This window comes from Danio rerio, chromosome 24 (assembly GCF_049306965.1).
Source record: "Danio rerio strain Tuebingen ecotype United States chromosome 24, GRCz12tu, whole genome shotgun sequence".
Classification (NCBI taxonomy): domain Eukaryota; kingdom Metazoa; phylum Chordata; class Actinopteri; order Cypriniformes; family Danionidae; genus Danio; species Danio rerio.
In genome coordinates, this window is record NC_133199.1 from 37,854,198 (window position 1) to 37,877,422 (window position 23,225).

The following is a 23,225-nucleotide window of genomic DNA, read 5'->3' on the forward strand; positions in this document are numbered from 1 at the left end:
AAATCATGTCCAATCAACTGAATTGACCACAGGTGAACTTCAATTAAACTGAAACAACTCAAGAATGATTAGTGGAAGCAGAATGTACCTGAGCTCAACTTAAAGCTGCACGGCAAAGGCTGTGAATACTTCTGTGCATGTGATTTTTCAGGTTTGTTTTTTTGTGATAAAATTGCAACTATTTTTTTGCATAATATTATAGTTATTACATATATGTAGACAGTTTTTTTTTATTATTTCATTAGATTTTTTTAAAAGTTTTTAGTGATTATTTTTGGCCAATTAGCTTTAATTAATTTTATTAATAAATTAAATAATAAAAAAATATTTTTAATAATTACTGTACATGACAAGTAGATGCTTTGATAACTACATGATTTCTAAAATATTTTACTTTATTTTTATTCTTGCTATTTTTCATTTAAGTGGCACAATTGTTTTTTTTTTTTTTCATTTTAGTTTAATTTAACTACCTGATCTACCTAATTGTTAACCCTGATTTCAGAAACATGTTTTAAATATTAACTTAGTTTATTTGCATTGCATTAATAATATTTGAATACTCTATACATAATATTAAAACCACCATAGTATTAAGACCAAATTAAATGTCTGTTTTTTATTATTTTCCAATTAAGGAAATGGAGGCTGAACGTGTGAAGCTCTTGGAGGAAGTGACATCAAACAAGAGGAAGATGCAGGAGTTGGAGAGCAACCTTCTGTACAGGCTGACCAGCATTCAAGGCTCTCTAGTCGAGGACGAGTCTCTTATCGAAGTGCTCAAAGTCACAAAGACTACTGCACAGGAGGTACGTCCTCTTTTTTATTTATTTATTTATTATTGTTATTATTTTTATATATACAATTTTAACAATGCAGATTAAAAACAGGAAAAAAATCATCTATAAACATCTATATATCATCTAAATATTCATCTCAGTGCATAAAATTTCGCAAACAAGAAAAATAGATAAAAAGAATAAGTAAATAGTTACATTTAGCATGTATCATCCTTCATTTTTAAACTGAGGCAGCTGTAATATTGTTATATCTTATCTAAAGTTTAGCCTCCACCTTTTATGAATGAAATGGAGTCTGTTTTAAACTCTAGGTGAGTCAAAAGCTGACAGTTGCTGCAGAGACAGAAATTAACATCAACCACGCTCGAGAGGAGTACCGTCCAGTGGCCACCAGAGGGAGCATCCTGTATTTCCTGATTGTGGAGATGAGTCTGGTCAATGTGATGTACCAAACCTCCCTCCGCCAGTTCCTGGGCATCTTTGACATGTCGATGGAGAAGTCGCCGAAGTCTCAGGTTACAGCCAAAAGACTTGAAAACATCATGGAGTTCCTCACTTTCGAAGTGTTTCGCTACACAGCTCGAGGGCTCTATGAAGATCACAAGTTCCTTTTCACGCTGCTTCTGGCCTTGAAAATAGACCTGCAGACCAAAAATATTTCCCACAACGAGTTGCAGACATTCATCAAAGGTTTGGATCAAGTTTTTAGACTAATTTAAAGGGTGATATGTTAAATCAACTGCACAATTCCCATATAGAAATGTTGTGTATGACAGTATGCAGATTACATACAGTACACGACATTCAAGTTCTTATTGTCATATTTTCAACATATACTTCTTAATAATATGCAAAAATGCCAATTTATAAATATTTATATATACAGTACTGTGCAAAGGTTTAGTTCACCACCAGCCTAAGGCTTTTGCACAAATCTATCTATCTAAAAGCACTGTCGCCTCACAGCAAGAAGGTCGCTGGTTCGAGTCCTGGCTGAACCAGTTGCCATTTCTGTGTGGAGTTTGCAAGTTCTCCGCATGTTCTATTGGGTTTCCTTTATGTGCTCCGGTTTGTGTTTGTATCAATCTGAGAGTGTATGGGTATTTGCCAGTACTGGGTTGTGGCTGGATGGGTATCCGCTGTGTAAAACATATGCTGGAATAGTTGGTGGTTCATTCCACTGTGGCATCTCTTATAAATAAAGGGACTAAGCCGAAAGAAAAATATTCAGAAGAATTTTTTTTTTGGAATCAAAAGACTAGCATCAACATACTGCCTATGATATTGCCTATACATACTCTATATAATATTCAGGTCTCTTTGGAGGCCGTTTCATGCCTGTCTTTGTTTCATCAGCTATTTTTCTCTTCAAATATGAATTCATTACATTAGCAGTCTGTTTGGGATCATTATCATGCTGAAATTAAAACTATTACAAATGAGGTGATTTCAATCCTTGGGCCTGTGTTGTTCACCCTGCATATATGCTACCCTGGCTTCCGTTTTCAATAAATATAAAGTTTCCTTTCATCTATATACAGATGACACTCTATTTTCCTTTACGACCCCTGCTGGCTTGATTAGATGAGCTTAAACTTTGGCTCTCATGCAATTTTTTAAATTTAAACGAAAATAAAACTGAAGTGATTGTTTTTGCGCACAAAGAAAACTCTCTGTTAAATGTCAATGTGGGATCTTTAGCTCCACATATTACCCAGTGTGCAAGAAATCTCGCTGTTATGTTTGATGAAAACTTAAAATTCGACAAACAGATTAGTACTGTTGTAAAATCCAGCTTTTACCACCTCAGACAACTGTCTAAAGTCTAGCCATTTTCATCCCAGAAAAATTTTCAAACAGTGATTCATTCCTTCATAACAACTTGTCTGCATTACTGTAACTCTCTCTATTTTGGTATTTCTCAGTCTTCAATCTCTCGTCTGCAGCTGGTACAAAATGCGGCTGCTAGACTACTTTCTGGCACTCGCAAGTATGAGTCAGTAAATCCTTTTTTAGCTGCACGTCACTGGTTACCCATTAAATACAGAATTGATTTTAAAATTGTATTATTTGTTTACAAAGCCGTCAATAATCTTGCTTCTCAGTACCTTACTGACTTGTCTGTATATCCCCATCTCAGTCATTGAGATCTTATGATCTCAATTTACTCACCGTGCCTATAGCACGCCTTAAAAAACAAGTTGATCAAGCATTTGCTGTTGCTCTACCAATTCACATTAGACTTTCCCCCTCCATTTCTAATTAAATCCATTTTATTTTCCCTTTTAATACTTCTTAATCACTGTTTTATTGCTTTAGTTTGTTAAATGTTTTGTATTCTGTTTTCTTTTCTCCCTTTAGTACTCCTATGTAAGGCTCTTTGGTCAACTTTGGTTGTTTTTTAATTGTTGTGCAATTGTTGTGCACTTTGGTTGTTTTTTGGTTGTGCATTTTAAATATTTATTGTATTGTATTGTATTCTAGTAGGAATTACATGACGAATTAAAACCTGTCTGAACTTTTCAGCATTCACAATCCCATCAATTCAGGCAGGCACGTGCACACATAGGGCTCAACCTGTGCAGTGCACATGCCCTTATTAGTCTTGGATAGAAAGTGCCCTTCCAAAATGATTAAAAGTTCCCCCCCCTTCTTTACAGTACGCGCGCGACAACACCGCTCTTCAGTACTGACAACAGCTTTGGCTGAAATGCAGATCACCCAAGACAGATACTGCAGTATTTTTCACTCATTCATTTACTAAAGAGAATGAGAAGCCATATGTAATTTCATTATATCCTCAATAGAACAACAAATGGAACTGGAGTCTAAGAATTTTGCACAGTACTGTATAATTGTATCTAATATAATTAAACATATTTGAACATTTTTTTGTATATTCGTGATTCAGTATTTTATAAAATCTCTTAATACTATGTAATACTTCACTTTACCTTTATTGATTTTTTGAGGACAAGTAATTCCTTTTCTTTCTTCTTTCTTTCAGGTGGAGCCTCTTTGGATCTAAACTCTGTCGAGGCCAAACCAAAGCGCTGGATCCTGGACACAACATGGCTAAACCTGGTGCAGTTGTCCAGCCTGCACACATTCGCCACTCTCCTGACCCAGGTGGGCCGCAACGACAGGGCTTGGAAAAGCTGGTTTGATGAAGCCACTCCAGAAGAGTCTCCTCTTCCAGACGGTTATGAGAGCCAGCTGGATGCTTTCCGCAAACTGCTGCTGATACGAAGCTGGTGTCCTGACCGCACTATTGCACAGGTGCTGGAAAACCTTTTTAAGCTTCATTGCTATCTTAGTATTTTTTTAAATATTTATTGATTATTATTAATTTTTGTAATAGTATGTTTTTATTTTTAGATCTGTGGTTTTGGTGTTTTATAATAATACAATTTATTATTATATATATTTTAAATTTTTACCTTTTTGTTTATTCTTATTTTACAGGTATTAAGTTATTATTACAGTTTATTTACAGTTTCAGTACTTTAATATATATCGAATAAAAATATTATATACGACATAAAATATATATATTTATATATACATGTTTTGATTTTGGGGTCTCCAACAAAAGTCTAATATGCATGCCAGGTCAAAAAATACTTTCATTGTCTTATAATCTGCATTTATTTTTACCTCATTATCCTAACGACTCCCATATGATTTGTTCAGCGATTCATTTGTTCCCAAACCCCTCCTTATGATGCTAATCTGCACTGATTAGTCCGATTACCCAGTCTATTGCGATTGGTCGACTGCGTTAAGCGTGAGACAGAAAGAAAAGCCCACCATGGCTTATTAACAATTCTGAAGTAGTCAGAGTGCAGAGTGTATGTGTGAGCCCAATGCAGGACTGCATTAAAGCAATACAGTTTAACACCAGCATATTGCTCTGTTCTTAACCATGACATACATTCAGTATTAATGCACACAGCAGCAAAAGCTGAGCTATTTTGAAACTTGACCATCGCACATGTGTAGGAACAGATGATGGTGCTCATAGCAACAACAAACGGCAGTTGATTGTGAGCTCACAAACGCATTTAAATCAAGAAAGCGGCATGTGTCGCGTTTTCAACATGGCTTTAGATGCAATATGAGAATATAAAGAGTTAACCAGATACAGTACAAGCCACGTGGAGCGATTACAAGTAACAAAGCACTATTAAATACATAATTTGCAAGCTAGAGGAAACAAGGAAGCAACCTTTTTAATCACATTTAAGTTATTTACACTTGTGAAGTGGAGGAAGGAGCTGATGAACTGTGTACTGAAGTTCCTGTCAACCTCTGACAAAGTCCCATACATCAATATATTTTTTGGATCCTTTAACAAATGGCCAACGAATCTTCTGTTGTAAGCGTGTAGATTGCTGAAGCACTCATCAGAAAAATGACAGGACCACAGCACAAGGCTGGGGCTATAATGCTGAGGTATTTTTGCAAAAATAAACGTCAATCACTGACTCTTCACAGCCTCATCTTTGGGTAGGAAAAATAACACTAACTTTCCATCAAACATCCGAGCACAGGATCTTTGCGCCATGATTCAACAGGGATTTGCTACAGTGTTTGTCTTCCTTTTCTTTCTTTGGTGTTTGTGGGCGGGGCCGGGGGTTTAAATTTTCCCAGGTCTGTGCGCGCAACAAATGGGTGGGGCTCAAAGATTCATTACCCCGACGATTCCTTTGAACCACTCTGAATTGACTCTTTTATAGATGAATCAATAGCTTTAAACACGGCGCACTTTCAGATTTATGCCTTAGCTGGATATTTCACTTCACTTAGAACTGTGTTACACACTGCATGAAAGGTCATTTTCAAAAACCCATAATAGGGGCTCTTTAAAACAAACCTACTGACAATGCCCTAGTTAATTTTTTTTTTAATTCTGTCAATGTCTAATATATTTTATTAATAAATGTTTTTTTTTTATTAAAGTCACCAATCAATTAAAAATTTGTTTGGACAAAATTGTCACACATCATACAAAATAAACGAAAAATACAAAATAAGGTGTAAAACTGCAAGTGATAAATAACATTTTTCTAAGTATCTTTTTTTTTCCCTTTGATCAAAAAAATTTCAACTAGGCCTTGTCCGGTACACCAGAAATCATTTTGTATTCATAATATGCTAAAGTTCTATAGAAGTTGTATAGAAAAATACAAATTTTTTTTTTTTTTTTGCCTGATTTCCATCCTTGACAGCAAAAGTGTCTGTTCAAATTTTTTGTGAGCACTAAGAAGCAACAATGTGTGTGCGTATTTCCCTTTTAAGACCCTCTTGTCTAAAAAAAGTTGCCATGAAATGAATTTGAACAGCTGATTGGCCACTGAGCTCCAGATTAGCACTTAACATTCCATAATTAAACCTGCTGCATATGACGTTTAACACCTCTGGGTCACAAAACCTCACACGAGACACCTGCTCAGGTCATTCTTTGCATTAAGAAAATAATTATTCATCATGTTATATGATGCCCTGTGATTCATCTGGGGAGTTTCCCTTCTTACATGATGCTGGGATCTGCTCCAGAATCCCTTTGACATTATATTGATTTAGGATATCATATTAGCATTTTTTTCTCTTTATAAAATGCATCTTTTGATTTGTTTGTTGTTCATAGTAACAGTAAAAGGATTGATGATGCTCCTTTGCTATGTCATGTATAACACAGCACCACCGATGTATTATGTGGTGTAAGTAATAGGGCTGCAAGATATTGGAAATATCTAGCATTGCAATATTTATTATTCTGAAAAAAAAAAAAATAAATAAAAAAAAAAAAAAAAAATATATACATATATATATATATATATATATATATATATATATATATATATATATATATATATATATATATATATATATATATACAGTTGAATCAGAATTATTATACTCCCTTTGATTTTTTTTTTTTTGTCTGTTTTAAATATTTCCCAAATGGTATTTAACAGAGCAAAGAAATTTTCACAGTATGTCTGATAATCTTTTTTTCTTCTGGAGAAAGTCTTATTTGTTGTATTTTGGCTGTAATAAAAACAGTTTTTAATTTTTAACAACCATTTTAAGGTCAATATGATTGGCCCTTTTAAGCTATTTTTGTTTCGATTGTCTAAAGAACAAACCATCTTTATAAAATAACTTGCCTAATTACCCTAACCTGCCTTAAAAAACAGGAATTAAAAGTCACTTTAAGCTGTATAGAAGTGTCTTAAAAAATCTCTAGTCAAATATTATTTACTGTCATCATGGCAAATATAAAATAAATCAGCTATTAGAAATGAGTTATTAAAACTATTATGTTTAGAAACGTGTTGTAAAAAATCTTCCCTCCGTTAAACAGAAATTGGGCGAAAAAATAAACAGGATCAAGGGGGCTAATAATTCTGACTTCAACTGGATATATAGCGATATGAATAAAATTTCACCAGATGACTCGAATATCTCTATTTGGAAAGAATTGATCATTTTAGATTGCTTGGGCTGATTAGGGGAGCACATCTCAAGGTTATTATAGTTAACGAAAATTAACAAAAAATGAAAACTAGAATTAAAAAAACATTTTAGTTAACCGAAATAAAAAAACTGAAACTGCATTGTCTACATACAAAACTAACTGAAACTAGCTAAAATCATAGCAAAAGCGTCCTTCATTATTGGCTTTTTAAATGTATTTAATACTGTAAGCCTTTCAGAAGTAAATTTATTTATTTTGCGCTACAGGTGTTTGACTCGTACGGCACCTCAGAGTCTGTGATCCTGCTGCCATTGGCCAGATCAAGCCGGTCCTATACAGTCATTCTTACTGTTGCTCCTGCAACAAAAACAACAGCTGGACATGACAGCAGCTCGATGTGTATAAAACAACCTCAACATTGCATATCCTGCGATGGGAATATTGCAAATGATCACATTGCGATATCGATGCTAAAACGATATATTGTGCAGCCCTAATAAGTAGGCATATTATTTATTTACTGGTCATTAAATTACTACTGCTTTTTGGATTCCCTGCTAAAAGTCATTCAGTATAACAGTTACATTTTACACTTTCATCCGTTTTGCTCTTAAAATGACTCTGGTGTTAATTCCTAAGGGTTACATGCATGCTGTTTCTGTTTCCCAGTCCACCTGTTCACACTCCGTCACTCACTGGGTTATGCGAGACGCTATTTTAGCAGCAACCCTCACATGTTGTACCGTGATGAAAAGTTAATTGTCCATATATTTCCTGATGCATGTATAGACAAGATGAAGAAACTGAATCTTCTTAATCACTATAAAGTGCAGTATGATCATGATTATTTAATGATTTTGGTAGTCATTTGTTTAAAACACCCTCTTTGCAAGTCAAGATTGTCATAAACATTTCACTTGAGAAAATAATAGATTTCAGGTTCTTGTAATTGACATTTTAATAGGTGACAGCTTATTTTCCAGATTGCATACCAGATTGATAATTCTGTTGGATTGCGCTATGGTAAAGTGTAAATAACTCATGAAAGAAAAGCTAAGTTAAAACCAAGCACACCATTGTTTTTCTTGTAAAATTCTTGTAAAATGACCCTTATACTATTGAAAAAACAAAAGTTGGATCCAAGCTGGCCGACTACAAAATGGCCACCATGGTCACCACCCATCTTCAAAAGTTTGCCCCCTCACATATACTAATGTGCCACAAACAGGACGTTAATATCACAAACCATTCCTATTTTATTAAGGTGTATCCATTTAAATGGACCACCCTATAGATCCGTCTGTGCCACTTCAGTGGCGTTGCTTGCTGCAGAAGTTAGAAACTTTTCTAGCGCCAACAGAATCGTCAGCCAATCAGATCACTTAATGCAAATACAAGAGCTTAGACGAGAAGACAGTAATCGATTGCGGATTAATTTTATTTAAACTTCAGACACGCCCTCTTTCAAGCGTTGACGCTGAAGCCCCGTGTGAATCGGGCATTGTAACCGTTTAATAATCGGGCATTATTGCGTTTTAACCGCCTGCTGCGCCTCGTGTTTTTGCCTTGTGCTCTATGCTCCCACAGTTGAAAAAAGTCAACTCTTTGCGAATCAGTTGTGTCTTTTTCATTCTCCAGTCAAATAAAAGCAGAGGCGGGGTTTCTATTCAAGACAACTACTGAGACTTTTAAAGATGGAGGAGAGACTTTTGGTCGCTGTTTCGAGTTATCCAGCTGTGTCACTTCACAAATCTTGAATATCAATATTAACAATATCACAGAATCACTATATTATTAAATTCATTCATTCACTTTCTTTTCAGCTTAGTCCTTTTTTTAATCTAGGGTCACCACAGCGGAATAGCCGCCAACTTTTCCAGCATATGTTTTAAGAAGCAGATGCCCTTCTAGCCACACCCATACACTCTTGCATTCACACACATACACTATGGCCAATTTAGTTTATTCAACTCACCTGTACGCATGTCTGTTGACTGTGAAAGAAACTGGAGCACCTCGAGGAAACCCACGCCAACACGAGGAGAACATGCAAACTCCACACAGAAATGCCAACTGAGCCAGCCAGGACTTGAACCAGCGACCTTTTTACTGTGAGGCAACAGTGCTAACCACTGAGCCACCGTGCTGCCTCAATATTAAAAACATCTATTAAATATATCTTTTAATATTGTGTTTGTGATTAAGAATCGCTAAATTTAACATGCTTATCTATATATATTTTTATAAAGTATTACAGCATGCATCTACCTCAAACAGCTGCTGAGCAAAGTCAAAGCAATGACAAGAAGTTGCTAACTTCTGACTCTGTGTGTGCCTGTGTTATTAAAAGCTAAATATTTATACATAAACTTTACTTAATTTAAATACATGTTGTTGAAGTCTATCAATTTCATTGAGCTAATTATAATCCAACAAATTGTTTAATTAAATTTGATTGTAATTTAGCTGCTTTTTTATGCTAGGCACGTAAATATATTGCTGAATCAATGGGGGTGAAGTACGCAGAGGGAGTGATTCTGGATATGGAGGCCATGTGTTCAGAAGCAGAGAAGAGGATACCTCTGGTCTGCTTTCTGTCTATGGGTTCTGATCCTACAGAGAACATAGATAGGCTCGCCAAGTCGAAGGTACAAGTATTATTACAAATTTCTCTGGAATGCATCATTCTGATTGATCAGCTATTTAAACAGCCAAGGTTTGATACGATTTCTATTATGCAGGGCATTCCTTGCAGGCCGATCTCCATGGGACAGGGACAGGAAGTGCATGCAAGAAGGCTTCTGGCACAGAGCATGTCTGATGGAGGCTGGTTACTTCTGCAGAACTGCCATCTGGGATTGGACTTCCTGGATGAAGGTCTAGAGACAGTCACAACAACAGAGAACATCCATGACAATTTTAGGTTGTGGGTGACTACAGACGTGCATCCCAAATTCCCCATAAACTTCCTGCAGTCTTCTATTAAATTCACCAATGAGCCTCCGCAAGGTAGAAAAAGGGAAAGCTGTTTTTTTTTTTTTTTTTTTTTTTGAGGTGGGGGGGGGGGGGGGGGTACATATTTAATATTGTGACTAAATATAAATGATACAAGAGTAAAAGAGGAAATGTGTGATCTGTAATGCAGGGGTGAAGGCTGGACTCAAGCGGACATATAATAGTGTGACTCAAGAGCAGTTGGAGATCACAAACATGCCTCAGTGGAGACCACTTTTCTATGCTGTGGCATTTCTGCACACCACGGTCCAGGTCAGGACAGCTGTTAAACCACGTCACTCACTGCTCATAGTGACACACTGCTTTAAATACTCACATCATCAGTTTGTGTGTGTGTGTGTGTGTGTGTGTGTGTGTGTGTGTGTGTGTGTGTGTGTATATGCAGTGGGGGAAATAAGTATTCAACACATCACCATTTTTCTCAGAAAACATATTTCTAAAGTTGTTGTTGTTCTACAGCTTGATTTTCTTTCTCTGAAAGCATTTGAGAGTTTCCTTGGCTGTGTTTTGGATCATTGTCTTGCTGAAATGTCCACCCTAGTTTAATCTTCAGCATCCTGCTAATGTAGATGTTGGACTGAAGCAGCTGATATTCATTTACAATGATGAAGGGCAGAGGGTTGCTGAAGAACTACTGAGAGATTTTAGCTGCTGTCTAAGCTTTCACTGTCGTTTTACACCTTCCTTTCTTCATGTGTTCAGTATTTTCCCTGAGTTTTATTACACATAATTTCATTTGTTAATGAATTAGATTTGTTTTCTTTGCATATATGGATTTCTTTGGTTGTTACCAACATCTGTTGAAAATTTCAAGTCCGCAGCACCTCAAATGCAAGTTTATTTTACATTCTATGGCAGAAACACCAGTGAAGCTCGCTAGATCCTCCTGTATGGACACGTGTCCATTATAATACACTCACAAGACATTACTTTGGACAACTATATGGATATACTAAATAGTTCACTCAAATATACACAAAGAAATACTTTCACTTCACTCATACTTTGTGAATGAAAAGAATTCCGAGTACTAGTTGCAGACGCGATCATGAGACTGTTTTTGTGCCGAGTTTGAAGTAATCAATCATAAAACAGGAGAAGGTGCATTACTTCCATCATTAATATAACATATTATAATGAAATCCAATAATTATAGTAAAATATTGAGAGTTAATTTTGGTGTGCACACCTGTAGGATCACTGAGGCCCACTAGGGTTAAGAATCCGGTTACGAATCCCTTCATTATCTAATGATTTGAGGGGTTTTTCATCTATATTAATGGTGCAACGACAGAAACATATTACTATTTTAAATTAAAATTATATATTTAAAATCATCATTATTTTATTTTACACTACAATGCTTTAAATTTAAATCATTTTAAATTAAAAACATATCAAAATAATATCAAGATTTTTAGTTTTAACTTATTATACAGCCCAATTCATTTATTTTCATTTTACATTTAGTCTAATTATTATTTAGCTTTTCATCGACCCCTTGCAGTTCTCCCACATTTGGGAAACCCTGTAATAATGTCTTTTAAACATTTATTAGTAAAACATTCTATAACATATGAATATTGTATAACAGTTTATTCTTTTAAAATAATCACAGCTGTTTCAGCACACAGCTGTATAAGACATGTTGTCCTAACTGTCATATTCCTGCTAAAGGAGAGACGCAAATTTGGTCCACTCGGCTGGAACATTCCCTATGAGTTCAACCAGGCTGATTTCACCTCCAGTGTCCAGTTTGTGCAGAACCACTTGGATGACATCGACATCAAGAGAGGAGTCAACTGGAATTGCCTGCGCTACATGTTGGGAGAGGTACAATTTGGACTTTCTACTGTGCTTTTGTTCATTGTTTATTTGACAAACCTGCTTATTAGTACTTTTGGTTGTGTAGGTTCAGTATGGTGGACGTGTCACAGACGATATGGACAAACGCCTGCTCAATACTTTTGCTCGCATCTGGTTTAGTGAGAGCATGTTTGCGGACAAATTCTGTTTCTACAAAGGATATACTATACCAAAGGCCAGAATGCTTCAGGATTACCATGCACATATTGATGCTCTGCCATTGGTTGATACACCTGAGGTAATACAGCCATTAATTATTCTTTTATTTATTTACTAGTGGTCACAAATTCAATAACCAATCGATTCTAACTTTGTTCAACAGGTATTTGGCCTCCATCCCAACGCTGACATCACTTACCAGACCAATTTGGCTAATGATACCCTGAGTACCATCCTCAACATCCAGCCCAAAGACAGCAGCAGTGGAGAGGGCGAGACTAGAGAGTCGTCAGTCCAGAAAATGGCCAATGAGATGTTAGAAAAACTTCCAGCTGACTATGTGCCACATGAGGTGAAAATGTGGTTTTAGGGCCACCCCCATGAGCCACTTCTAATGCTCAAAGCATATTTGTGTCAAATTTAAATGTAGAACATAATTTTTTCAATAACTTTATACAGGTGAAAAGCAGCCTACAAAAAATGGGAGCATTCCAGCCCATGACAATATTTCTCCGTCAAGAGCTTGACAGAATGCAGCGTGTTATTGGTCGTGTTCGCAGTACCCTCACTGACCTTAAACTTGCAATTGATGGTAAGTTTAAGAAACTTTCACTCACAATGAAAAAAAGTGCTTTAATTGTTTTGCAGGGGGCATTACATGAAAAATGTGTAATGTCCTTCATTTGTACACACATTACACATCTGTATTAATCACAAGATTGCTACTGCTGTCAAGAAAGCTACCCAGGCATATTGGGTTATTTTTGCAGGCATATTTTTGCAAAATATGAAATACGATGCTCTGGTGTCGGTTCATTGCAGCATGCGGTGACAAATCCACTAGAGGTCTAGTTTACCATAATTTCTCGTTGTTTTTTTATCTGTTTTTTGGAACCGTTCTTCATCAAACCCACTTCATGTCCCAAGTATGACCCCATACAAGGCGAGCCACTAAGCAAACTGACCACTGTGGAAAAGTTGTGTGTATGGTGATAAGAGAGTGAGGCAAATGCATTCGATTACAAATCATAGATGCGTTTAAGTTGTTTTGTGGTATTTATTTGGTGCCATTCAACGAACCGCACCAAAACAATACTTTATTTGCTGATAATAAATAAATGCCTGTAAATGTCAATAGTGTGAAATGGAACAAAACTGGAGGCCATGTAGCCTTCAAAACTGCTAGTCAATGTATAAACGGATTCTTGCAAAAATTTATCCCTGGGCACATATTTCCAATGAACCTGTGTTGCAACAAAGACCATTTAATGATGTTCTTATCAGGGTTGTTCCAATACTGATACTGGTATCAGAAATACTCGCCAATACTGCAAAAATTCTGGCATCAGTATCAGCAAGTTTTGAAACCATCAACCGATCCTATACCATATTTTTAAATGAGATATATGCCTGCTATAGCTTTGCTTAACACTGCAAACCAGGAGTCAGTCTTCTTTGAAGAGGGTAACACACTATTTTATTTTTAAAAATTCAGAATTTTAAGTTTCAAAGAGGTTATTTCCTAGATTTCTTTATTTTTTGCACAGATTTTAATACAGTTAAACTGTAAAACTTGAATTTTTTTTTCAGTTTGATTTGTGGCTGAACTTGTTTCAGTAAAGTGCGGTAAATAATTTTACTCTTGGATGTCTGATAATAAAAATGTCTGAGAAATTGTGAAGCACACTGTAAATGAATTCTGTCAATTTATACAGAGTTAGCAGTATACACAACTGTTTCTACAGATACACACTCGGCTGTTGGCTCACTAGGTATCGCTGATAACCTCAGAAATCAGGAAGGAAAAAGTGTATAGAAATATCCCTAGTTCTTATCCTAAATCCAGACAAATTTCATCTTCAAAACTGAAACGTGCAAAAAAAATTATATTCAGGGTTCATGCGGTCATGGAAAACATTTAAAAGTCATGGAATTTTGACATGGCATTTTCCAGGCCTGAAAAAGTTTTGGAAAAACAGAAAAAACCCAAAAAGTTTTGGAAAAGTCATTGAAAACAGACATCTGTATACTTGAATATATAAGTTGTCTTGGATTTTTCCTATCTTTGGCCAGTCACATATTCTCACATTATTAGTTTGGTGTAAGTATTATCTAAATAAATTTTACATAGATATAAATATAAATTGGGCGTCACGGTGGTGCAGTGGGTAGCACAATCGCCTCACAACAAGAAGGTCTCTGGTTCCAGCCTTGGCTGGGTCAGTTGGCATTTCTTTGTGGAAATTGCATGTTCTCCCCATGTTCTAGTAGGTTTCTTCCGGGTGCTCCGGTTTCTCCCACAGTCCAAAGACATACGCTATTAGTGAATTGGGTAAGCTAAATTGTCCATAGTGTATGTGTGTGAATGAATGTGTATGGATGTTTTCCAATGATAGGTTGCAGCTGGAAGGGCATCCGCTGCTTAAAACATATGGTGGATAAGTTGGCAGTTTATTTCACTTTGGCGACCCCAGATTAATAAAGGGATTAAGTCGAAAAGAAAATGAATGAATAAATGAATACATTTTAACATGTATTGGGTTTTTTTAACACGCATATTTAGACATTGCATGGAACATTAGGTCATGAGAATTTACTTGAAAGTCTTGTAAAAATCATGGAAATGTCATGGAATTTTAGTTGTAAAAATGTGTATGAACCCTGTGTATTGTAACACAATGATTTTATAATCCCAAAGGGACTATAATAATGTCAGAGGACCTCCGTGATGCTCTGGACAGCATGTATGATGCCCGTGTCCCCAAGTCCTGGCAGAAGATCTCTTGGGAAGCTGCTTCTCTGGGTTTCTGGTTCACCGAGCTCCTCGAGAGAAACCAGCAGTTCTACAGCTGGACGTTCAACGGACGACCTCTTCAGTTTTGGCTTACAGGATTTTTCAATCCACAGGTGGGTTAAAGATTTGAGGATCACCTTTTCCATTTAAATAGTGTGAACGATCAGGTCTCTCCATTAACGTCTGTGTTTGATTGAAGGGCTTCTTAACAGCGATGCGCCAAGAGACCACTCGAATGAATCTGTCTAAAGGCTGGGCTCTTGACACTGTCATCCTACTTAACGACGTCACTCGCATGATGAAAGAAGATGTTACAAGTCCTCCGCCTGCAGATATTGGCGGTGTCTACATCTACGGCCTCTATCTGGATGGAGCCGGGTGGGACAAACGAAATGTTAAACTGACAGAATCGTCTCCAAAGGTATTTAACTTAGTCAGATTAAGGTCATTAAAATTGCTGTTTGGAGCTTACGTAGGCCTACAGTTCAAAATTCTTGTTTAACTGAATAAACAGTTAACAAACACAAGTACATCCTATTAAACATCATTTATTTCCATCACCATTTGTCATAGTAGAACAGTTTCTCAAGTTGTTTGTGATGCATTTGGAGATGGTCTAATGCACCACCTGGCTTGAGAAACCTGCTCTCAAAGACCTATTATTTGAGTAGCATTTTTTTATTTTTTATTTTAATAAGTAGTACATATCCTAAATGCCTTCAGGAGAATTCAAATGAGCCATTTTAATCTAGATTAATTCCAAAATTAATTCCAAAAAAATGTATCTATGAACATGAACACCTAATATATATATATATATATATATATATATATATATATATATATATATATATATATATATATATATATATATATTAGCGCTCTCAAAATTAGTGCGTTAACACATGCAATTAATTTGAAATATTTAACAGGTTGAAAAAAATTTACGCAGTTGCAGTTTTTTTTTTTTTTTTCTGGTGTGTTCAACATGCAAAGAAATATGGACAAGCCAAGGAAGCACTTTTTGAAGACAAGTTTCAGTTTAAAACAATTAATGTCGCATCACCAGGTTATCCAGAGTTTCCTCAAGAGTTTCATGCAATTTCGGGTGTTTCATTTTTAACTTTCGACTTTTTTTAAATGGAATTTCATACCGCATGATGAACAGAAAGAAAAACCTCTGTATTTTGTGACTCAGTGATACTTTAAGGTAATCGCTGCTTACATGGTAGACTCTTAATAAGAGTATTATCTTAATCATATTAAAATCCGAATATTGGTGTCTTATGTAAATGTACTCAGAAAATGTCAGATGAAGTCGCGAGCTGTCAAAGACAGCCCATTCCAATGCCTTTCAGCATGCGCCCTCCAATGTTTCATTAAGCTTGACCTGTTTCCTCCTTAAACGCAACGAAAGCATATGCTTCGCGTTGTAGTGTCAGAATCCTTGTGAAATACAACCATACTTTAGAACGCTTAGTTTAAGCAAATTTGATGAATGCTATCATGCGTGTTGAATCAGAAGGGATTCAAACGGGCGTGCGCGTACGTTTCTTAGCAACAAACCTGCCTAAATGTCGTTGTCCGAAGCCACTAAATCAAAAAGTTACAAATTGCCGTGACATTGCGTTGCTCTCTCAGCTCACATCTTTCAGAAGAAAAGGTCCACATTGTACCCCGACAATGTCAACATACTGGACTGTCTTAGCAACTGGATGAATGTAAAGGAGAACTGAGAAATAATTTTACTACTTTATATTTAATGTTCTCAACTCACAGCAATACAACTTTGCAATGAGTACAATTGTTTGTATTCATTACTTTATTATTATCATTGTTATCATCATCATTATTATTATTATTATTATTATTATTATTATTATTATTATTATTATTATTATTATTATTATTATTATTATTGTTGTTGTTGTTATTTTCCATTTTCAATATATGCAATGCCTTTATTTGGGCATTTTTTGCTGTGCACTTAGAATCCAACTTGGAAATATTTTTTTTCTTTATTGGTATTGATTGTTTTGGGATTCAAATGGCATGAACATGCCTGTGTTTTTATTAGGCATGTTGTTAACATGAAAAAATCTGTGTTACAAGTTGACCAAAAAAATCAAATTTTGAATTGAAACAGTTTTTGTCTTGTGTTTACATTAATTTTACATTGGAATAGCCAAAATTACAAGTTTCAGTCTTTTTAATGTGATTAATCGCGATTAATTTTCAAAAAAAGTGTGATTAATTAGGTAATTTTTTCAATCGATTGAGCACTAATATATATAGATATATATAGATGCAAGTATGTAATATACATATATAATATACATAGTAAATACATTTTAAATAGTTTTTTAGAAACGGGAATAATCTTCAACACAACACCAGACACAAACTTTAACACTTTTGAAACAAACGATTAAGCAAATAAACACAACACACCATTTTTTTTTTTTTTTTTTTTTTTTTTGTACAACACAACTTTATTCAACAATAAACCTTCCCCTGCCTCCAAAATAAAATATGATTGTCTTTCCCTCTTGTAATGCAGCTATGACCATGGAGGCGGTTGTGGTGCTGGGCGACTCCTCCTCTATTTCATCTGTCTTCTCTTCCTGTTTCCTGGGCCTCCTCCTCCTCCTTTTCTTTTTCACTTTCTCCTCTTCCATGTTCTCCTCTATTTCAATGTCATTCATCTCTTTCTCCTCTGCGTTCTTTTCCACCTCCTCACTTTCCTTTTCTTTCGCCTCCTCCTCTTCCACAATGCAATTTCTTGGCTTTCTCCTCCTCCTCCTTTTCTTTTTCACTTTCTCCTCTTCCATGTTCTCCTCTAATTCAATGTCATTCATCTCTTTCTCCTCTGTGTTCTTTTCCACCTCCTCACTTTCGTTTTCTTTCGCCGCCTCTTCCACAATGCAATTTCTTGGCTTCCTCCTCCTCCTCCTTTTCTTTTTCACTTTCTCCTCTTCCATGTTCTCCTCTGTTTCAATGTCATTCATCTCTTTCTCCTCTGCGTTCTTTTCCACCTCCTCACTTTCCTTTTCTTTCGCCGCCTCCTCTTCCACAATGCAATTTCTTGGCTTTCTCCTCCTCCTCCTTTTCTTTTTTACTTTCTCCTCTTCCATGTTCTCATCTATTTCAATGTCATTCATCTCTTTCTCCTCTGTGTTCTTTTCCACCGCCTCACTTTCCTTTTCTTTCGCCGCCTCCTCTTCCACAGTGGAATTTCTTGGCTTTCTCCTCCTCCTCCTCTTCTTCTTCGTAACTATCTCCTCCTCCATGTTCTCCTCCTCCTCCCTCACCTCATTTTCAATGTATTTTATATCCTCCTCATTTTTCTCCTTCTCTGCTTTCATCATGTCTTCCTCCATCTCACTTTTCATCTTGTCCTCCTCCTCTTTTATTTGTCCAATCAAAGAATTTGCCACCAACAATCTTTTGGTGGCATTTTCTTTTACTCTCTCCTCCTCTTCCTCCTCCTCTACTTCCCTCCTCTGAAGCTCTTCTCCAGGCAGCCAGCTGCTAATCTTTTTTTCCTCCTTTGGCTTCTCTTCATTTGTGTTCTCTTTCTCCATCTCCTTCTGTTCAATCACCACCTCCTCCTCTTTCTCCTCCACCCTCTCCTCCTCCATTTTCCTCCTCCTCCAAAACTCCTCCTCTGACAACCGGCTGCTAATGTTTTTCTTTTTTCTCTTTTGCTTCCCTTCCTCCCCTGCCTTCTCTTCATTTGTGTTTTCTTTCTCTTTCTCCTTCACCTCCTCCTGTTCAATCACCACCTCCTCCTCTACCTCCAAAATCTCATCCTCTTCTTTTGTCACTTTCTCCACCTTCTCCACCACCTCCTCCTTTTGCATCATCTCCTTCTCTTCATCCACTTTCACCACCATTTTCTGATAGACCTCATTCTCGTGGTCTGTAAAAAGAGAAACAATTGCAGTTTGCACGTGTACACAGTCAATTTCAAGGAGACGTTAAACTCCAGATAAATAAGAGTAAAAATACAGTTTATTTCTAACATTATAGTTTCTAGATGCAGTAGATAAAATGTTTAGATGCAGAAACCATCATTTACCATCAGAGGATAAAAGTCGGATCGGCTCATTGCTTGGAGAGAAGCAAAACCATTTTAGGGCAGCTCTGATAAAAGAGCCAACCCTGCTCTTCTTCTTTTTCTTTTTCTGCTTCTCCACTTTGTCCTTCTTGTCTGTTAAAAGAGAAATGGTTGCACAGAAAGTATATATTAATACATAAACATTAAGAAGTTATAGTAGCTAAGCTAAGGTTACCACAAATTTACATTTTTTTTCGCTGCACTTAACATACTTTAACTATTAAATTTCCCTTTTTTTGTATTTTATTAAAATTTATTTTAATTGATTATAATAATATGATATTTTTTTATTTTCAAGTTAATATAACTGGTCAGTGCACCAAACAATCTAAAAAGAAAATACATTTTCAGTGCACTTTTTTAAAAATAGAAATGTAAGTACTTCAATTTAATAAGGGGTTTTAGACTAAAGTTGAATTGGAAAAGCTGAAAATGAGATACAACATTAATTTACACAAGGCGTTTCATTAAGATGCTATTGAATGCAATAACAGCCTAATAATATTTAAGTGAATATTCACTAATTCATAAAGACAAAGCAATATGTAACATTCACTATTTCAGCCTATCCTGTTTCTGCTTGTCATTAACTGTGTAGCACATTAGCCAACTGATGAAATAATATCTTATATATTTACTACTAATGCCAGAAGTTATTATTATCACATGTACATTCTGCTATAGCATCACTGTTAACCATTTTTGTACTGTAAGTAACAGAATTTAACTGTAATATGAGCTGTATTTTAAGACATTTATGCAGTCAGTTACTGTGTTTTAAAGTTGCTTTGTGAAAATTACTCTTACAGCAAAGATATACATACAATTCTGTAAATACATATACAGCAAGATTAATGGTGCTGTAGTTGTAAATACAGTGTTCTTGCTGTCAGTAAGTTACTGGTGAACTGCTGTAAGTAAGTTGCTGTAGGTTTAACAGGATTTTTTTAATAGAGCTGTTTAGGAAAACAGGAATTCAACCAGCTGTCTATTATACTGTACGAGCATTTACACTGTACAAACATTATTTTTTATTAATAAGTGTGATATTATGTCAGAAAAACACTGGATATTCATATTACAATGTAAATGTGACTCACTGTTAGTGCCGTTTCCGGGCCTTTCTTTGATCTGCTGCGCTTTTTTCTGGCGCTGGAAGATCTTACAAGTGGTTTTAGCTTCCATTCTGTCTTCCATTTTGACAGCCGATGTTGTGGGGTCAACACTTATTGTTGGGGATGCAAGATTGCAATTCTGCTCAACAATCATATTGATTGCTGTAGGGTTTTAGGCTTTTACCTGAAACCACTCAAACACATAGGGTTTGCAAGTTGGAATGGAATGAGGATTTCGGTCTTGCACCGTGAATCACTCAAACAGGAAGATGTTCAAACGCTCAGTCAGTCTTGAAAACACTGGAGAACTCAATCAATAAGATTGCAAGTATTCAAAAACTGAAAAGCCAAAAGACACAACCTGTCCGATTCCACTACAGCAAACCCACTAGAGATTTTTTATGATGCAAGGCTTCAAGAAAACTTTGGAACGCGTTCTATTCTCAGAACATGTCACTATGGTAACGAGACTAAGCACTAAGAAATGTTTTCTTTTAAATACTAATGACTGAGTCAATGTCCAAATGACATAAAATGAATAAAATACTTGCTGAATAATTGATTTAGGGTGCCAAAAGCTGTCTTAAATAGACAATCAATTAAAAATGTATATAACTGTGGACAATGAAGCACAACAAATGAAACGCCAAAGGTTTTTGTGAAACGTAAACCACAAAACTGACATATATTGACTGAAAGAATATATAATAAATTCATTTACAAAAAATCTAAAATCAGAAATGAATGTGAAGAATTATCTTTGAAGAAAAAATACATTTAAATAAATAAAAATCAACAAAATAATTCTGAATCAAGCCGTAAAGTGCAGAACAAATGTGCAGGCAACATGCATTGAAATGTGAACCAAAATCAGTTCAACTGATGACACTGAGTGATCAGTAAATGAGATACAAAATAACTATTAATTTACAGAAGTGTAGCGAGAATGTTTTATATATAACTGATAAAAGTGCTAGATGCATTTTTTTTTACTGTTAAATGTCTATTTTTTATAAAAAAAAATAAGTCAAATCAACAAAAAATCTTGTTGTCTTGACTTTTTGCCATGTACATTTTTTACAGTACAGCTAAAATAGTTTCTATTGCAGTTTTATTGCAGGCCTTCTTTATAACTCTCTCCTCATACACTTTTCCAATACTGTTAAGATTTATACCCAAGGTCTCCTGAGATTGTTATTCTTGCCAGTCTGAAGTGTATGTAAGTGATGAGAAGTATGAGAGTTTTTGCCAAATAGACATTTCCTTTGGACATGTTTTTAATTCATAATTTCAGTGTGTGCAACTGTAGGGTAATGCTAACAGAGCTATGAGAGACTACACACAGTAAACGTTTTTAGTCTTGATGGTAAAAGGGAACTAAGAGTTCATTAAGCTTGAGCTTGATAGAAAAAAACATGGATTTTCATCATTTGAAGGTGTGATAATATTTGTCATGGACTTGTAAGTGGTTTCTATGGAAGCTTGTTTCTGCCTCGGAAAATGTATTTTTCTTAGCTGCGTATTTTAAATAATTTACCAAAACAAGCCAAATTATGTATTTTGTAAATCGTATACATTTATTTTTCAACATGACTTTTATTTAAGAACCGTTTACATTTAAAAAAAACTAATTGTCTTATACAGTTCTTTTTAAAATATTTTCCAAATGATGTTTAATAGAGCATGGAAATTTTCTCAGTATGTCTGATAATATTTTTTCCTCTGGGGAAAGTCTTATTTGTTTTATTACGGCTAGATTAAAAATAGTTTTTAATTTTTTAAACACCATTTTAGGGACAAAATTATTAGTCCCTTTAGCTATATTTTTTCTCGATAGTCTACAGAATAAACCATCGTTATACAATAACTTGCCAAATTACCCTAACCTGCCTAGTTAGCCTTATTAACCTAGTTAAGCCTTTAAATGTTACTTTAAGCTGTATAGAAGTGTCTTGAAAAATATCTAGTAAAATATTATTTACTGTCATCATGGCAAAGATAATAAAAATCAGTTATTAGAAATGAGTTATTAAAACTATTATGATTAGAAATGTGTTGAAAAAATCTTCTCTCCATTAAACAGAAATTGGGGTAAAAATAAACAAGCGGTCTAATAATTCAGGGGGGCTAATAATTCTGACTTCAACTGTTACTACATTTATGCACAACATTGTCTGGGTGCAAGGTCCCAGATCAACAGTTAACTATACATAAATACAGAGGACTTCTATTAAAGGAACCTTATTGTTAGAATGATATTAAAATATATTAGTAATATAAACAGTGCTGTTAAACACTAATGGTGTTTTACTGGGATGGATTGTTAATGGTTTTGATCTTCATCTTCATCTTCGTCTCTTTTGTAGTATGATACTCTGAGCATCTCTTCCTGAGAGCCACATCTTGACAGTCTGACCATAAAAATTGCTGTCATTAAGTTTAAATATGCTAACAACTTGTTAACAAATGCTAAATAGTCTTTAAATAATGCTAACTGTGCTAGAATATGCTTATAAAATGATCCATTGTTTGTGATTTTAAATGTAAAGATCAACATTTTAACTTGATAACATGTTAGCAACAAAATAAAGCATGCTAACAGCTTTCCAGAAATATAAACATGTTAGCAACTTGCTAAGACATGTTAAACTATAAAATAACAATGCAGTCATCAAGTTAAAATAAGCTAACAGCTTGTTAACACATGCTAACAACTATTTGAAAAATTATAACTGTGCTAAAATATGCTAATGAAATGATAAATTGTTCACGATTCGTTAGCATAAACATTTTACCTTGATAAAAGGTTATAAACATGCTAGCAACATGTTAAAGCATACTAGCAATTTTCCGAGAGCATAAACATGCTAGC

At 35.2% G+C, this 23,225-nt stretch overlaps 3 protein-coding genes across 4 annotated transcripts in view; 1 reads left to right on the forward strand and 2 right to left on the reverse strand.

Annotated features, from left to right (window-relative positions):
- The window catches only part of agap3 (ArfGAP with GTPase domain, ankyrin repeat and PH domain 3), a 985,397-nt gene that overhangs the window by 176,224 nt on the left and 785,948 nt on the right, over window positions 1-23,225 (reverse strand). The window lies entirely within an intron of this gene.
- Window positions 1-23,225, forward strand: part of dnah5l (dynein, axonemal, heavy chain 5 like) — a 113,592-nt gene that overhangs the window by 89,086 nt on the left and 1,281 nt on the right. Inside the window, exons 68-79 of the mRNA XM_002666688.7 lie at window positions 639-809; window positions 1,112-1,490; window positions 3,808-4,079; window positions 9,768-9,932; window positions 10,026-10,293; window positions 10,430-10,551; window positions 11,977-12,132; window positions 12,212-12,403; window positions 12,488-12,676; window positions 12,784-12,916; window positions 15,023-15,231; window positions 15,318-15,539. Of these exons, the coding sequence (XP_002666734.3) occupies window positions 639-809; window positions 1,112-1,490; window positions 3,808-4,079; window positions 9,768-9,932; window positions 10,026-10,293; window positions 10,430-10,551; window positions 11,977-12,132; window positions 12,212-12,403; window positions 12,488-12,676; window positions 12,784-12,916; window positions 15,023-15,231; window positions 15,318-15,539 (2,478 nt within the window). The remainder of the gene's footprint in view (window positions 1-638; window positions 810-1,111; window positions 1,491-3,807; window positions 4,080-9,767; window positions 9,933-10,025; window positions 10,294-10,429; window positions 10,552-11,976; window positions 12,133-12,211; window positions 12,404-12,487; window positions 12,677-12,783; window positions 12,917-15,022; window positions 15,232-15,317; window positions 15,540-23,225) is intronic.
- LOC137489267 (uncharacterized) lies at window positions 17,148-23,110 on the reverse strand. 2 transcript variants are annotated; one of them, XM_073940997.1, is made up of 4 exons: window positions 20,339-23,110; window positions 19,200-19,331; window positions 18,004-19,040; window positions 17,589-17,850 (listed from the first exon to the last, which is right to left on the reverse strand). In XM_073940997.1, exons 1-4 carry the CDS (start codon window positions 20,505-20,507, stop codon window positions 17,611-17,613), a joined length of 1,578 nt encoding a protein of 525 aa, XP_073797098.1. In that variant the 5' UTR covers window positions 20,508-23,110; the 3' UTR covers window positions 17,589-17,610. The 2 variants fall into 2 exon arrangements, with proteins under 2 accessions (XP_068073348.1, XP_073797098.1); XM_068217247.2 differs by having other exon boundaries at window positions 17,148-19,040.

What these genes read in the sequence shown, in the direction of transcription:
- LOC137489267 (XM_068217247.2), bottom strand. Translation starts at nt 20,507, where the DNA reads ATGATTGTTGAGCAGAATTGCAATCTTGCATCCCCAACAATAAGTGTT. An exon ending in GCCCGGAAACGGCACTAACA is followed by an intron (nt 19,332 to 20,338) that starts GTGAGTCACATT and finishes CTCTTTTAACAG; the next exon opens with ACAAGAAGGACAAAGTGGAG. An exon ending in CCGACTTTTATCCTCTGATG is followed by an intron (nt 19,041 to 19,199) that starts GTAAATGATGGT and finishes CTCTTTTTACAG; the next exon opens with ACCACGAGAATGAGGTCTAT.